This window comes from Castor canadensis, chromosome 1, assembly GCF_047511655.1.
Source record: "Castor canadensis chromosome 1, mCasCan1.hap1v2, whole genome shotgun sequence".
Classification (NCBI taxonomy): domain Eukaryota; kingdom Metazoa; phylum Chordata; class Mammalia; order Rodentia; family Castoridae; genus Castor; species Castor canadensis.
In genome coordinates this window covers 27,521,785-27,539,845 of record NC_133386.1, presented here as the reverse complement: position 1 = coordinate 27,539,845, position 18,061 = coordinate 27,521,785, and the positions used below count along the sequence as shown (strand labels likewise).

General features: G+C 43.1%; 1 protein-coding gene across 7 annotated transcripts in view; it reads right to left on the bottom strand.

Moving 5' to 3' along the window:
* Positions 1 to 18,061, bottom strand: part of Map7 (microtubule associated protein 7) — a 165,386-nt gene that overhangs the window by 122,019 nt on the left and 25,306 nt on the right. The window contains exon 1 of one of the 7 annotated variants that reach the window (XM_074073782.1): positions 732 to 2,202. The exons of the other annotated variants lie outside the window; for them this stretch is intronic. Within the exon in view, the coding sequence (XP_073929883.1) occupies positions 732 to 738 (7 nt within the window). The 5' untranslated portion in view covers positions 739 to 2,202. Of the gene's footprint in view, positions 1 to 731; positions 2,203 to 18,061 lie in introns of those variants that run through there. 7 annotated transcript variants of the gene reach the window in all.

The window sequence follows — 18,061 nt, the reverse complement described above, 5'->3', positions numbered from 1 at the left end:
AATCAATGTTTGTTGGGTTGAGTTAGTGAAACCCAGCATGCCGAGGTGGGTGCCCCTAGAACAGACAGTGACTGGGAAACAGAGGGAAACCTGAGGCTCTGCCACCACAAAGGCTGCATTCATGGGTGCCATACACGGTAGCTAAGCAGAGTCCTGACAGATTTAGTAACAGAACCTGCTGGCAGCTGTAATATTGAGTCTTTCACTTAATGACTTTAATTCATTAAAAAAATGAGTTAATGTGCTTAGGGGCTTTTTTGGGCAGATATGTTTTACTTACACTGTAACCTTTGGAGGAGGATATATGGCTTCCTGGGAAGCAATCAATAGTGGCACAGAAACGGCCACTGTTAAACGATACTTTGTTTCGTAACAATGTGAACGCTGCTGCACCAGTTTTATCATGTAAGGTTTATTCTATGCACTTGGTCAGAACTACTTAGACTTGTTCTCTCCCCATAGCCCTCCTGGACACCGAGGTACGATTAATCCCTACGATTCTCACTGAGTTAACTCAGTCACAGGGGGGCAAGGAGGAAAACGGGGTCACTGAGAGACCACAGTCCCTTCAAGGAGGGGGCCTACAATGCAAAACCTGAGATGACCACATTGGGGGACCCAATCTCAAAAAAAAAAAAAAAGCTTCAGTCTGAGGAAAACATTCAGTAGGTTGGACCAGCGTAAATGTTTCTGACGCTACAAACGACAAAGGGCATTTTTGATAAACACACCTGTCATCTGGATACATCGCGTCCTACCCCAGGGATCACAGCGAAGGGAAAGCCATGGCCTGTGGCAAGGCTGCCTATTTTCCTTTCAGGGAAGAAACGGCATCCATGCTGGTTCCTGACCTAAGCCTTGGCAGGTGGGACAGGATTTAAGTCAAGGTCAGCAGTAGCTCCGGCTGCCGGTGGTCAAAGAGAAGCCTGAGGGCTGTGGAGGATGAACCAATGAGCGTCCCTGCCTTAGTCAGCGGACCAATCAGCACCCTGAGTGGGCGGGCGGACTAATGCGAGAGGACCAATGATTGTCCCCGCATGGGTGAGCAGACCAATGAGTGTCCCCACAAGGGGAAATACTTTCTTGACGTCACAAAATACCTGGGTGGGAGGGCAAGTTTCACCCGCAAGCTACACGGCATCAACACTGGACAAAGGGAAACCGTGTCAATGTCTGTCAGTGTCACGGTCTCTTCTTTTTACCTAAGAATTCTATTCCTCAAGACCTAACCAGTTTTCATAAACACTGCCAGCCACCAACATATGAACAGAGCATAACTACATTATCATACATTATCCAGTCACCTCAGCTCTTAGGCTGACCAAGAGCCCACCCGACCACAGCCTAACCTGTGCCCTAAGCCACCCTCGCCGCCGGGACCACGGGGTAAACTCTGTGGCCAAGCAGTCCCTGGCATCCGCTTCAGGGCCAGCCCCCAAGCACCAACCTTACCATCAAAATCTGACAATATCAGCACTGGCTAAGGGCCTGTGAGTTCCATCACATATTTAGTAGACTCCCTTCACTTCCTTCTATGATTTCTTAACTGGGTTTCAGAGCTGGGCATGGTGGTGCACACCTGTAATTCCAACACTCGGGAGGCTAAGTCAGGAAGATAGTGAGTTCGAGGCCAACCTGAGCTACACAGAGAGTTTGAAGTCAGCCTGGACTACATAGTGAGATCCTGTCTCAAAAACCAACACATACCTGAAACTAGGTTTCAGAGATTACAGGGAATGTCAAATGGCCCAAAGTTAATTGACAGGTCACATTCAAATCTGGATCTAGATATATCCAAGTAGCTACAAAGCTCGAGTGCTTCCCATCATTTCAGTAGACGCTGGAGAGGGTCAAGTGTTGTCTAAATTCTGCTTAAATGGGAGGACCTCACTCACTGTTTCTCGCCGTCTCATTGGCATGATTCATTCTCAGTTGGGATCACTGATTTCTTCCAAAGTTTCTCTTCTTCTTGACCTTGAACTTCCCCACCTGCCCTGTACCACGTATGTGGGGGTAGGGGTTGGGATGGACACAACACTCTGCTAGGTAATATAGTGAAATAGGCTCTAATGTTTGTTCTCCTATCCTTTTGTCCTTTGCTTTTTTTCACGGAGACCCCACAGAGTGAGGTATTTTATTCTTTCCTTAGGTCCTATGTGCTTAGGAGAACATGATGAAAGACAGATCTCAGAAAATGCACACAGGGATATAAACATTTATACATAGTGTATAATTTCATAGACTCATGAATCTTTTGGACCCCAGTAATTTTATGGGATTCCTTCTTAAGGTAGTCTACCACAAAGAAAGAAACCTGTATTTAGATTCTTATTCTCCAAAGTTCACTCCACCTGCTTTGTTGAGGAGCATCTAAGCCCTGTGGAGCTCATCAACAGTATGGCGATGGATGGGGGTAGTGAGAACAAAGCCTGCACATGGGTGGCTGTGCAACTAAGGAAACTGGGACCTGCCTGAGGTAGGAGTAAGGGAGAGAAACAGTTACAGGATTGACTTTGTTTTCCCACTGACTTTGGTCAATAAAGAGGACACTGGTAGAATGAAATGAAAACCAGAAGTCTGGGTCTCAGTATATTTGTCTGTGCTGAACAAAGTTGAGAGTGTGTAGAGGTTAGAGAGAGAAGAATGGTAGAATCCCAGACATCAGCCATCTGCTAAGAAGGGACAGATTGATGAGGGAGGAAATGCAAGACTGTGTGAGCACAGAGATCACAAGCCACTGGTCACACCTGACTTGTGTGGTTTTATCTATAGCGATATGTTTGTATGTTTGCATGTGTGTGTGTTATATGTATATGTATGGATACACACATACCTTTTGAAATGCAACAGTTTTATATGTGTGTACACTGTATCTGAATATACAAATGTGCTAGAATTTGACCTCCCTTTTGATTATTGGGACCTATAATCAAAATATATTGCATATTTTAATAAAAACTCTCCAAATAACAATTAAGGGATGCTTGAAATCATCTAGGACAGCAAAGGTAATATTTTAGTCAGTTTAGGAAACACTGATTTTGAAACTTCTGACAAATGTAAATGTTAATCTTTTCAGTCATTTATTTGAACAGCCCAGTTTAAGAACCTCACTGAGTTGGCTGAAATGATGTAGGATACAATTTCTAAATTACTTCCTCCCAGAAGCAAGGTGTAAAAGACACACCTGCCATTTAGTACATGTTTTAAAATAATACATGCCAAAAAAGCACACTCAAACATACTCTGAGAAAAACACAGAATACACATTGCCTCATAAGTCAGACATACTTTTCCACCAGTACTTCATACAAATCACAATGGGAGCACTACACCTGGGGTCAGGGAATACTAGCAGCCGTGGCAGATGGTTAGAGTCACAGCCTTCACTCCTCATGCCAGAAGGTGGGGTATCTTTATTCACTCCTTCCATCAGAGCTGGCCTCATGACATGCTTTGGTCCTGTGCTGTACATGACAAAAGTAACCCTGTGCAACTTCCAAGGCTAGACCTCAAGGGGTCTTGCGGCCAGCTTTGGCTCTCCTGGATTGCTTCCATGTGGTCCCTGATGAAATCCAGCCTACCTAGAGGCCACACTGAGGAGGACCCACACACACCTGCTGCCAGGAAATAAGGCATAGCAGCCATCCCTGCCCAGCGGCTCCTCAGGCTGAGTGAAGCCCAAGTGAGCCCAGGCAAAATCAGCTAAACACCAAGCTGACCCACAACAAGACACTGTTGTTTTAAGCCCTAAGTTTTGGAGTGGTTTGTTATGCAGCAATAGTTGACTGACACAGCTGTAGTTAGCAGAATTTGAATGCCAGTGCTAGGCTAAGAAGCTGAATTTCCTGCAGGCCTGCCCTGATTTATGTCAGTACATCTGCCCCTACTCTTGGATATGAAATGTCAACTTGAAGTATGGCACCAGTACAGGGTAGACCAGGCTGGTAAGGAGCCTCCCAGGTGTGAGAAACAACCTGCAGGGCTGGTTTGAATGTCAAACCTATTGGAGGCTCAGACCTTTTGAAAGTCTTCCTGGTTTTGCAATTCTAAAAGCAGACTCATTAAAAAATGATCTAACAAATTAAGGGTTTTTTTTAAAACCCTTTAACATATATTGCTCAATACTTAGGAGCTTTATCAATGCAGATAAAGTCCAAATTTATCTTCTAAAAGTAGCTTACATATCCAGGTGATACTAGCAGCTGAGAAACTAACAGATAATGAATGCTTACCTGATGAGGAAGTGTGTCTTGTCCCAACAGCTACCTAATCTTCTCTCTATATGGGATTCTCCCCACCCAGGTCCATGAGGGGGTCCTGACAGTCTAACCAATTTCTTTCAATTCTCTTATAGGAGTAGTTAATACGTGTAGAAAACAAACTCAGAACATGTCACAGGTCAAATTATGCCTCCCTCCCCCTCCCATTCCTAAGTTGAAGCTCTATTTCCCAGTCTCTTGGGAGGTGCCTATATTTAGAAATAGGGCTTCAAAGAAGTAATTAAGGTAAAATGAAGGTGCACTGGCCCTAATCCAACAAGACTAGTGTCCTTATAAATGAAGGAGATAGCAACACAGATGTGTGATGACAGAAGAGAGCCATGTATAAGTCTAGGACAGAAGTTCCATGAGAAGTCAATTCTGCCAGTATGTTGATGTCAGACTCGTGGCTTCTGGAACTGTGAGGAAACAAATTCCTGTTGATTAAGCCTCACAGATCAATGCCTTCTTACAGTGGCCCTAGGTAGTAAATACAGAACACGTCCATTTCCAAGTGCTAGCACACCCAGCTAATCCAACTTAAACAACGATGGGAATTCACAGGCATTCATAACTGGCAGGCCCTGAAGAAGAAAAGGCCCTAGCTTGATCTGAAAGTCCAGGAAGTCATTTTGACAGTGGGCTCCATTTTTCTGAGTTTGTCTTAGCTCGGGCCTCCTCTTTGGGCCAGCTTGCCCTACAGCTCCATGAATCCTTCACTTCAAGGAGAAAGGTTCCACCAACCTCTCCTGTATGTGTTATTTACATGGGCCAGCTCATTGTTTGCTTATCCTAACTCACTTGACTTTGCACATGTTCTCAGGTTTAACTGTATGATAACTGAGGCAAGTACTGTCATTACCACCATCTTATAGGGTTGGAGGGAAGCAAGCTCAGAGGTTATATAAATCCACCAAAGTTACACAGCTGACAATGGCAGCAGAGCCAGAAGGAGCCCAAGGATCTCTGATTCTACACCGTTCTTTCTCATCATGCCCAACTACCTTTCCATATATACAGAAAGACCACCACAAGGGGCAGCAAGCCTTGGCTGGAGAGGGCCAGGAAATAGACTTAGGCTTTGGGCACATGGGTTTCACACATTCTTCTCTGTGTTTGATTTCACAACTCCTTTAAACTGTAAATGCAACGTATGCACTTAATGCTGCTGAGCCACACACATTTCTAGCTCTTGAGAACAAAAGCAGGCTGCAGGTTTAGTTTACTGACCTCTAATACACCACTGATATGTCCTTCTTTGAAGAAGTCAGAACAGTCACAAGTTTCCTAGGTTTAGAAACTGATACTGCAACCTTTAGGAGAAACTTCTTACCAGAATCAAGGGGCAGCCACTCCAAATGACAGCAAGGAAAGTGCTGAAGCCACTGTGGCCTCAGGCTCTCCTGGTCTAAGGAGAGAAGAATTTGTTCTCCTGCTTTGTCTGGGGATTTTACCTGCAATGACTGTTATTAGTAGGAAAGGGGAAGACAACCTTGATGTCATCCTGGCATGCACAAGTCCTCCTCGTGGCAATCTGTGAAGGTCACTTCCTATCACTGTAGGAGAACAAGCAGCTTACGTGGAGGCTGACAAAGGGTCTCATTTCCATGCTGGTCACTTCACCCTCAACTTGAACCCCATCATGTAAAATGGGATTAAACACCTTCCTTAACAGAAGGCAGTGAGAAGTAATGTAAGCACTTTGAAAAATGCTCTTGGGCTCTCACGTGGCACGTGCTCCATCCATGATGGTGGTGGATCTCATTCCTCTTATCAACCAATACTATACAGGTGGAAATGGAAAAGCTTCCCAATCTTCCTTCGCAATCCTGTCTCTAATCTTTTGTTTTAAATAATTTATCTTCCCCCAGTGATTTGTCCAACTTCTATGTTCAAATGTCTTCTATTATATGCATGTATTCACATGTCAAGCATGCAAGTCACAGAAGACGATCAAACCAAAGCCTGATCGACTTTCACTGAGTGCTCAGATGATGCAACACGGGCGCTCCCATCATAAGCGTTCCCTTCTTTACCACAAGATGAGGTTGCAGCAGGAAAAGATTCTTCCTGAGCTTCCAAGGGCCAGAACATGGCACTCACGGAGGCAGAACCTGCCTCCAGATCCCACAGCAAGAACCAGAAAATGCCCAAATGCCTTCAGCCAGGTTAGATTTATAGGTGTCTACAATGGAGCAGGGCGCTAATTGTAGCTTCAAGAGAAATTCAGATAAGCTACACTGTGCATCTGTGGGGAAACTTTTTATTTTGGGTTTTTTTGGGAGGTGTGGGGGGTACTGGGGATTGAACCCAGGGCCTCATACATGCTAGGCAAACACTCTACCACTTGAGTCAAGCCCTTGACAGACATTGTAGCAGCACTTGTAAAAAAGAAAATCTACCAGAAGCCATTTTTTAAATCAAATTAATCTATTTGCAACAAACCCGCTCACAGGTTTGGTACCATGTGACCTGAGAACTGCACATGTATAAACATATGCACACCCAACAGAATGTCCTACAGTGATGTACACACATATGTACCCCCTACAAAGTAGCCTCTGGTCAAATAACTACACTGATTTCCATTCCTGGTGATTCATAACCACATTAACTGCCCTTGCCAGTGCTGTGGTAAAGAAATGAGTTTCCCAAACTGATCTGAAATAACAAAGCTGTTTCCTTGGCATACCCACCAATGTCCTACAGTGGAGACCTGTAGAACTCCCACTTGGGAAACACAACTTCTCAGCATAAGTGGAGGAGCAGTGTGTGCAGAGCACCAGTGGGAAGGGGAGGTAGCTTATGGGGTGGTAGGTACTAGGGCAGAAGATCTGTGAGCTCATCAGAGCCTAGGAAATGACCCAAATTTGGGGAGTGATATTTAGTAGGAGCTGATGGGTCCTGAATCCATGATTATAGCAAGAACCAAGATAATCATAAATTATCAGCACAATAATAATTGCTCTTAGTTTCTTATGGTTATGCTAAGTAAATCTCTGTTCCTGGGAATTCAGATTGAACCCTTACAATTGATAGAGAGAGCACAGAACACAGACATCCCTCCTCCCAACAAAGCAACATTTTTTTTTTTTCCAGGAAAGAATGTGGGGCTGCCCTGGGCACCGCTGAGATCCGCAGACTCGCTGTCTACACGTCTGCGCTTCTTCCTGGTGACATGACAGAAAACTCTCAGTCACACAGTGCAAACTCTACTTTTTAATAATTCATGTTAATGCCTTGCATTTGAAGAGTTTATACTTTACAAATGCTAATCAGGCCTCACGATTACATGAATAATGGAAACCCACAAATAATTACCAAATCTGACTTTAAGCACTGCTTGCACACATGCTGTCCCCAGAATCTCCAAATGCTGCCTCTCTCCTCCCTCCCACTTAAGAGCCTTTACCCAGAGAGAAACCGTCATCGAATTTATTTCATTACCTGGCCAATTTAACCTTTTGTATACTTTGCTGCTTCTCCGTTCACCTGATAGTCGTGTTGACCGAGCAAAAGGCAGCACTAGAAGGGACATCAAAGGCCCAGCGGAAACCACACGCACTGTTCCGAACAGGAATCTGAAGCCTGCCTCTAGCCGAAGCCACCATGGACTACGTGCAGTGTGATGAAAACCGCCCTCCCGTGACCCGGCGTACCTGATAAGAACAACGAACTAGAAACCCCATTACTGATGCGGTGGTTTCTCCCACCTTTCTCTAAGAGGGAGAAGTCACCTAGACAGTGCTGTCATTTCTGTACATTAATTAACCAATGTCTAACTTTGCTCATTAAAACCAAATTCCATTTAATAGTCATCAACTCATAAAAATCAAAGTACCTTACTAAATCAAGTCAAGTCTGAGTGAGGATATGGGAAATGGGGACCCTCACATACTACAGATGGCCCTGTGCTGATAAAACTATTTCCAAAAACAATTTGGCTTGTGAAAATGTGCAAACCACTTGCTTCCAGGAATACCCTGAGAAACTTCCACACATGCCCAAGGAGAGGTCTGTGAACCCTCACTGCATCAGTGACATGGCAAAACCAGAGCACAACTCAGTCAGCTTCTCCTTCTACCAACTGGGAAATGGCAGGAAAGTCACCTTCCAGAATTCTAGGCAGTGGTTAAACCATATGTACTTACCACTTTGGCTGGGTAATTTAAAACTTGAGGGGGGACACAGTACAAAGTTGTAAGCTGATATATTACTATGACATAATTTACATCAACTTAAACACAAATACTATCCTATTTACTTATACATGTACTGAATGCACAAAAACACATTCTCTCCCATGGGCAAGAAAGGGGAAAGGGAGGGAGAGATGGACAGAAAGACAGAAGACCAGGAGGAAGCTGTGACATCAACCAAATGTAAATCCATTATCTACATTTCCCATAAATGTGCCATCTTTCAATGTAAAATATTCCAAATAGGTATTAAGTGGCCTAGATCGGAGCATACAGGCATATACTAATTACACCAGCTTTCTGCTTTTCATGTTTTTTTCTTAAGCTAGGGATTTTTAGTACATGATAAATCATAACCCTCTCTTGAAGGCCAAAATGAGTAAGATACAGCTTGAGCATCTTTAATGCAAATACTCAGCAGTCAAAACGTTTTACATTTCAGAACACTTCTGATTTTGAGTTTTCATACTAAGAATACTGAATCAGTAAAGTCTATGCAAATATTCCAAAACCTGAAAAACTCCAAAATCTAAACCACTCCTGGTCCCAAAACATTTCGGATAAGGGATACTCTGTAATCTCAAAACAAGGTGCACAGTGAAAATGAGTTGGTCATCAAGCCATAAAGAAGTACCTTCCTGAGATTTAAGAAAACTTAATTACATCTTACAGTTTCAACACACTTCAGTATCCTTGGTGTCTGACACTAAAGTGCTGTATAACTCACAATGCTATTATAAAAGTAATTGTCAAAGAAAGATAGGGAGTGCTACAGTTGTACACTCACTAGGCATTATTTTCAAGTCATAAAAAGTCAAAAGAAGAAAATAACCTTAACTTTAAAAAAGAAAATCTAATGACTTGCATTTGACTTATGACTGGTAAGCAGGAATTTAAGCTGTGTTCCAGGTAACCACAATATTTACTCCACTAATGAAAATAGTGTTTTCATCCTAATGAAAACACTTTCATTAGGATATTGCCTATGAATTGCATGTTGGTATCATCATTTCTCCGTCAGAAAACTTTATAAACATACTGACATAACAGAATCAAGTAACAGGTAAAAAAAATAATAGTATGTTCAAGCACTGAAATTTTCTTTTTTTAATGAAATATCAATACAAGGAAACGAACAAATTCCTTGTCTTTTTTAACATTATTTAAGTTATGTTAAAAAATTCTTCAATTGACAGTTTTATGTTTTCCCACAAAACTTTTTTAACAGAACACTCTCAATTCAACACTTCTTTGCCAGTAATATATATTATTTATTATAGGTGTATATAAAATTGAGAGAACTGACATATAAAAAATTACTGTGGAAGTCAAAGACAATTTGTAACAAGTTGATCTCCACTTAAGGATATTGAGCATGGTGTTAGGTCTTGGTGAGGAAGAAGAGCTCGCTAAATGAAATGACTGGAATTCATACTTTATACAAGTCACATTTGAGGGTCACCCACAGGGAGGGAAAGAGAAATGTGGGGAGAAAAGGGCATGAATCTGAGTTTTTAGAGGACCGAATCTACAAATTGGGTGACTTGGGTTACTTCAATGTTTATAAGCTTGGGAAATGTCTTGAATCAATAAAAGGTCATCTAGCAGGAGGTGCCTGCCCTTCCAAGCCTGGTACCGGGAGCAGGGCCAGGGATACTGGAAGTGGTCCAGACTCCTGTTTATTGGAGGATTCTCCTTCACTGGGACAAGAAAAATGGAATAAAATCTCCTTCGTCTTGAGGGTGGAGGAGATAGTACTTGAGCTTCAACATAATTTAGGATTGATGGACCAGAAAGAATTTCTTCTCACTTGCTTCAAGTCTCCCCAAATCCAGAAGTTTCTGTGGAAATGGTTGTTTCTTAAATGTACTAAGATAAGGCCACTGAACTGAGAAAATGTTCCAAGCGATATTTGCTACCATTTAAAGGCTGGTGTATTAGTGCACAGCTACAATCACGTGTAGCACCTGTTATCCTTCACAGCCCTACGACATAGGTGTCGACATTATCCCTGATGTAGGGTGAGGCAAGTGACACACAGAAATAGTGAGGACAGAGCCTGAAGTGTGTAGTAAGGAAGTGGCAAAACTGACAGTGGAGTCCCTGTTTGAATCCTCGCCCTGTACCATCTCCAACTGTCCACAGCACACTGCTCAGATGTGAGCAGCCCTGCCTCAACATGACAGCTCTGGTTTCAAATTTCAGACATGCTTGTAGGACATTATCACCTGACTTGGCCATTTTACCAGCCACAGAACTTGGTTTTCATCAGTGACCACTATCACACCTATCACTTTGTAGAAGTACTGAAGCATCCTTGTTCTAAGAAGAAGTAATTTTCTCAATCTGCTAACTAATCAGAGAGCAAGTGTCCTGGATGGTGACACCAATGTGTCTTATCCTACACGACTTATCCTAAGTATTGTACTGCACACCTGCTATGGCTTCCCACAGGAAGGCTTTACTCATCCTTAGTCAACTTCTGAGCCTGTGGAAGTCAGTCTCAAGGCTCTGCAGGACAACACAGACGATGGTCAACCTACGTACCCACCCAGGATGAACCAGCAATACCAACCAGGACAGTTCTCTTGCTTAATTTTTTGCTTTGACTTTCACACTACACAGCTCAGTAAATTTTGAAAACACAGTATGCTAACTAAATAAAGGAAAGCTGAAATGGCCACAATTGTCAGCCAAGACCTTTCTTATTAGCTAGAATCATGAAAGTTTGCCTACCTTGGCAGAAATCAAATCTAGCTACTGGAGATGAATTTGTGGGCATTGTCTGTAATGATTATCACATGTGGTAGAAGAAAGGAATTTGAGAAACCCCAATGTCATTTAGGCTCTGCTTTCTGAACACATCACCTGAAATAGTAGGGCCTTAGCCTTTTAACCTTGTTCCCCTGAAGTAAAAAGATGTAGAGTAGTAATTGTATTTACTCAATCATGAAGCATCTACAGTTGTAGTGATTCACAGGAAGTACTAGGAGATCTTCAGATGGTGCCTGCAGCACTCAATGAGCTTTTCTCTTATCTATGTTTCACCAAAAAAATCATGTCACAGGCCACACAACTCACTGTCATATCCTTTAGCACTCAGGATTTAGTACAGTCATTTCAAATATTGTCCTCTTCCTTCTTCAAAATCCTATCAAATAGCAACAGAAGTCCTTCCTTTTTCTCTTTCCCATTATTGTTTTATTAATATACTTATCTTTTCTCTCTATGCAAGAGAGTAAACTATCATCTAGTTGCTAATTTAATCCATCCTTGATAGTCACAGCAATGTGACAGAAAACAGAGGCTGGTGAGAGCAAACACAGTTATGAGACAGGGTAAGCACCCCTGCAACGGGATTTAACTAAAACAGCTGGCCAGCAGCAAGGGCCCGGCTATGGTGAGACACAAAAGCGGGCCAGATCCAGGACTCTTACCATGAGACTTGGTCCCTAAAGTGGCAGCAACAGGCTAGGTAGGAAGGTAGGATCCTCAGAGCTGGCAAGGAAGGCCCAAGCATCACTGACACATGACTGGTGAGTTCTAGGTTGAAAAAAGACCCGGGAGCTGGAAGACGGTGACCCCGAGAGCACAGAGGAACCAGGAGCCTAGGAGTTGTGCAGAGGATGGAGGGTTCCAAAGGTGTGAGGCTTTAGCTCCAGCAGGAGCAGGGGATCACATACATGGACACATGAAGCATGTGCCTAGCACAGGGAGGCACCACGTCAGTGCTTGCGGAAGTCTGGGTGCCTAAGGGAACTGCTGAGCTCATGACATTGTAGGTTGAGTGGAAATAAGTACCAACATGGACCTACACTGCCAGCAGGCTAAATGGAGTCGAAGTAAAGGCCACACAGCTTCAATGTAGATGTCTGTTGTCACCGAAACTTATGGTGGTAAAGTGAAGATGACTTCAAGTTACTTGGACTGTGAGACAATGTGCAGCACTGGCCAATGACTGGAAGTGGTAAGTGGCCAGTTTGGAGCTCCATTCATAATTCATGCTGTTACTGTCACAGTGCTCAAAGCTACTAATGGGGGTAAGTGGAATCTGTAGAAGAATGGACACTGGCTGCATACTAACTGGGCAGAGTCACAGAAGAATCAGAAGTAATAAAGACATACAAAGAAAACATGACTCCCCAAGTGAGCCCAAGGTAAAACCTCAGAGGACTGAGATTTTAATCCTCAAGTCTCGGTGTCACTTTGTATCTTTACAATACTGACTGAAAGGTTTACCCATAAAGAATCTGTTTTTCTGGGTCTTAAAAAAAACATGAGGTAGAGGGTGGCTTTTGAGATGCTGTGATGGGTGGGAAACAGAGGGACTGTGACTTCTTTGCACTGGACTTTGGGGATCCCCAGCAGTTCCAGGTCTAATCCTCAGAGGGCAGATGAGAGGAGAGTGAGCCATGCGCAAGAGTTCAGGGGAAGTTTAAATCACTGAACATTTCTTATGCAATTCCCCTGGCTTACAGTTTATGTGTAAAATCATGATAGTGAATTTCAGTTGTTCAAAAGGAAGACGGGGAGTGGGGGGTTGGGGGGTGGTGGCTCAAGTGTTAAGGCACTGCACAATCTCCTTGAGTTCAATCCCCAGTTGGGGAAAGGGGGTTTACATTACAAAGGGAAAGTATATGCTAATCATACTCTAAACATGACCCTAGTAAGTATATACTACAAACTCAAAATGAGCATTTCAAAATGAGCTCCAGCAGATCAAGGAAGGACGAAGGTAGAAGGTGCTTCTGGAAAGGCCTAGCAGTAGAATTTGATCCAAGAAAGTCATTGCAGATTCTCCAGGCCATAACGTCCTAGCTGAAAACTAACAAGTTATCTTTGCATGAAGTCTTGTGGGCAAAGGTCATTAATACAAAAGTCACTGTTGTATCACTGCTCAGGGTGATGACTGATCTGCTATCTCTAGGCCTTTTCCAGGTTCAGAACAAAGTCCTATGGCCTGGAGCACTCGAACCTGGACAGACAGACTCCTCTGGCTGTGCTCCCTCATCCTCTCTGGCCAGTGGTGCAGTGTATTGCCTCTAACCTGTATCCTGAGGAGAAAGCACACTGGGGCTTCTGGCTCTGACTATCACCTGCGGATCAGGAGGTCTGGAATCAGCACTGAGAAAGCATTTTCCTGCAGTCCAACATAACAGCTCCATGGAAAGAGAAAGCTTCAACTGGAAAACTGAAGAGCGAGGTTCTAGGCCTATCAATTTTAATGTACAACACTGTTGGACATGTTTCTGTCAAACCTCCATCCAGGTTGTGATACTTGTTCATGCAGGCAACGTTTAGGGGGCCTCCACTGTGCACTAGCCTCTGTATTAGGCGGGGCGGGCACAGTGTGAGCCTAAGAGATATGCTCAATGCCCTCTCTGAGCTGTTCTAGTTGGAGAGTGACATTAAACAATCACTCAGCAGACAAGCACAAAATTTACAATTGGGCTAGAGCAACAGAGGACAAACACACCATCCTCTGAGATCCTTGAACCTAAGACTTGGCCTGGGGACACCCTAAAGAAAATGATGCTTAAAATGAAGGACAAACAGGAGTGGATCAGGTATAGCAAGTAGAGGAAAAGAGCAGGAGTCCACAGCAGGTGAAGAGCTGTACCTGAGAGCAACAGTACTAACTGCTCAGGATACACAGACCAACCTGCACAGATGTTTGATGCAGCAGCCTACATTGAATCATGTGTTCATAGCACTTATTGCTGACTGACTTGTGAAAGGAACAAGACTACCACAGAGGAATTTCAAGTACTGAAATAAAAGGACACTATCTACACTGAGAACAAGCACCCACAACTGAACACACTGGGAGAAACCTGCCCACGAGCCTAGGATCATCCCATTAAGCAATCTACACATGCTAACACCTCGTCAAAGAGGGGTAAAAAAAAATCCATTTTAACTATATTCCAAGATGACAGGGGATCATTGTGCTGTGCCCTGATTAAGCAGACCAGAAGTTTTCCATTAATCCCAAGGAATAAAAGGTACACTCCTTTAATGGTATTTGAAATAACAAGTGAGGTGATATGACATAATGGCAATTTATTTCCTTCATTAAACACAATAAAAATGACAGGGTATTGCATGAGTAACCTACCTGACATTTAGTACTTTTGATCCATGTGAATAAACCAGAACAAGAATCCAGTCACAAATGCCTCTCGTAGGGAAGTGACTAAAAAGGTCTCAGACAAGAGGCAACCCTCCTGGAAATTTTCATTCATAAGCAAGTAAGGCAAAGGTGGCAAATTTGGACAGAGGAAGCACCTCTGTAATGAGGAGACTGCAGAAAGCACTGGGACAGCCCAGCATGATGGTGCTCCTGCCAGGAGGCTCCCACAGAACCTGTCAGCAGTAAGCAGAAAACGTGGGACGCTGCCTACGAATGACTGTTGTTACAACTGTCACTTAATGAGCTCTAGCCATTTTTCAGAGCGTGTGGCATAAGTGCTATATGCATTCCCTCTAGTCCTCACCAACATCTTTATTAAATTCACTTGATGGATGAGAAGCAGGCTTGGAAAGGTTAGATAAGCCCACTTCCTATGCACTCTTCCTCCTATCATATCACACAGCCCTGCACAAAAACCCAGCCTGAATTTTGAACCCAGGCTAGCTTGGCCCTGTGGCCCCTCACTGCTAGTCAACCTGGTTAAACTATCCCTAGAATCCTGTTGTCCCACCATATAAAGTGATATGTTCCTGAGTGATGACTCCTGAATTTGTACAGTGCTATATGGGGATCAGAGGCAACTATTTGAAAGGGGGAACTCCTTTTGAAGATGCATCTCTACTTAAATTTCATGCTACATTTTCAGGAAGATTTTATGATAATAATCCCTACCCTCCACCCCAATCCCAAGACAAGTGATGATATACTTGTCATCTGACCTTGAAAACAATCCTATGAGGCACACAGAGATAGCACTAACCTCCATATTGTTGCTCCCAATGACGGGTTTTAGGACAACAGGTTCCACTGCTGGACTGTTATTTTATTATTTTGCTACTATTATATTAGCTCTATAGCTTTACTTGAAGAATCTAGTCCTCAACATCACAGGCATTCACAATCAAAACTGTGAAAATAATTTTCCTTGGTTTATACCCTAAACTCTATTCCCACTGCACGCTCCACACGGGATCTGGGGTTATAAATTCTTTGGTATATGGACAGATCTATTTTCTCATTAACAAACCCTTGCTAGGCTCAGGGCCTGAAAAATATGATTTGCACTTTACAGTCAGCATACATATGTAATGCTGCTCTGGTAAATGCTTCTAACACAGTGCCTCACGCCCATCTGTAAAAGACTTTGGGGCTCTGTGTATGGAGTATGATGGAGTTATGACTTGCCTATTGAAGATGGCATCTCTAGAGCAAAATCTTCACACAAGGACCCCAAATAAACAGCTCTTCCTATATGTCCATAAGACATGAGAGTTAAGGTGGAGACTCTCAACAAAATCACCTTCATTTTTGCTAAGGTACTAATTTCTGCTCCATGAAAAACATGGCCAAATGCCTGTAAGCCACCTGGAGAACTTCTTGGTAACAAGAAAATTACAGTTGCTTCTTGACACACGGATTCCAGTGGAAATGGACCATCGACTCAAACTTAGACTATAACCTTTCAATAATGATGTCTACGAGTTACCATGTAGGAAATTCTAAGTTAAAATTTAACTGAACTTGGTTCCATGATCAGAGCACTCAGCTCTTTTAGCCTCATCAATTACAGCTCCTGAAACAGGCACACAATTTTTACGCCTGTTTTACATAGCAAGCAAATTCCATTTTATATGGTACCTCACTATACCAAAATTCTGGTTCTGTATAAGGTAAGCCATACTCTTGGTGTACACAGTAGTGTGTGTGGTGATTTCGTCTTCCATAATACAGAATGCCTGCGATACAGTTTCACTTGCTCCACAAAATATTTATAGAGAATCCAATGAACACAAGCCATACATCAGATGTGACCCTTGCTTCTGACATCTCCTATTATTTTTATATAAATATTTTAATGAAACATTACACTTTAGGACTCTTTAGCAAATGAAAGTTATATAATCAATCTGACATCACTTTTTTTTGGCAGTACTGGGGTTTGGACTCAGCACCTTGCATTTCTACCACTTGAACCACATTCCCAGCCCTTTCTGTTTAGTTTATTTTTCTAATAGGGTCTTGAGCTCTGAGATCCTGTTACCTCTGCTTTCCAAGTAGATGGGATTACAAGCATGTGATCCCTGGCCTAACAGGGATCTTTGACATTAGTATTCTTCTAGAAAGTACAGATGCCTTACTAGCTATTAAATCTTCCTGCTAAAACCTTTTGCCTAATCCTGAAATGGCACACATACGGGCACTGAGCACAGGACAATGGTGCGGGGCCTGCTGCACAAAGGAGGAAAGAAGCAGGAAGATGGGTGAGAATGGTTCTAGAGAGGCATTTACACTTCTTCCTGTAAGACTCCTCTCTAAAAACAAGACTGGTGACTTACAAAGTGGACATCACAGTTGTAGATGGTCACCTATCTGATGCAAGAGTACATTTTGTTTGGAAACCTTAACTAGCAGAAATTCTACCTTTTAGGGCAAAAGAAATATAGTCACTACAGGCTCCATAAATACATTTTAACAACACAGGGTAGGGTAGAAGTAGTTTCCTGATTCTAAGAAGAAACTGTATCCCATTACAATTTAATCTGTGAACAGCTATCAAAGGAACAGAAAGCATTTCTAACCTTGACCAGAGCAAAGCAGTCAATAACTACCACCTTGTAAATATATACGATCAATGTATGGCAGAAAACAGCACAGCAGCAGAGGAAAAATCCCTGAGATAACATTAGACAACGCGGCGTGGTGGAGAGGAATATGACTAACATCAGACACACCTGGACACACTTCCAAGTAGTTATCTGGAAGGCCAAGTTCAATACTATCAACAGTTCTTAGAATGTCTATGTCAGAAAGACCTTTAGAGCCTGTGAAAGTTATTTTTCTCACTAATGCTCTGTGCATGTCCAGAGGATAGAGGAAGAGTCACGGCCCTTAGGCTACAGTTTAGAGAAGAGCCAGCTATACGCAGGCCAAGGTGAGTGACTGTCAGGTTAGAAGTACAGGACTCAGGGTACTAGGAAGCACAGTGAGGGGCTGCCCCCTATGCCAGAACAGGGAGGTGAGGGAGGTTTCCAGGAAGCGAGGGTGGGGGTGTCTGCAGGACAGGACACCTGATCTGATTCTAAATCGTAAATCAGTTATCCAGGTGACAGAAGACCATAAGGAGGACACAGAGATACATGAGAGCAGGAGGGCACAGGGAAACAAGCATTTTGGTGCTGCTGGCACACAGAGTTCAAGGAGTGTTGGCAAAGAGAATACAGGGGGAAAAGGGACCAGATCTTGTGGGCAGTCCAGGTCACATGCTAAGGAGCTTGGACTTTATTTTTTAGGTCAGGGGTTATAGAGGAAAGTGAGCACTGTAATGCAGGTAACTGAGGCAGGTCAGATAGTACACATTCTAGAAGGTCACTGACGTACGCATGACCCCGTGCAGTGACAACTGCTGC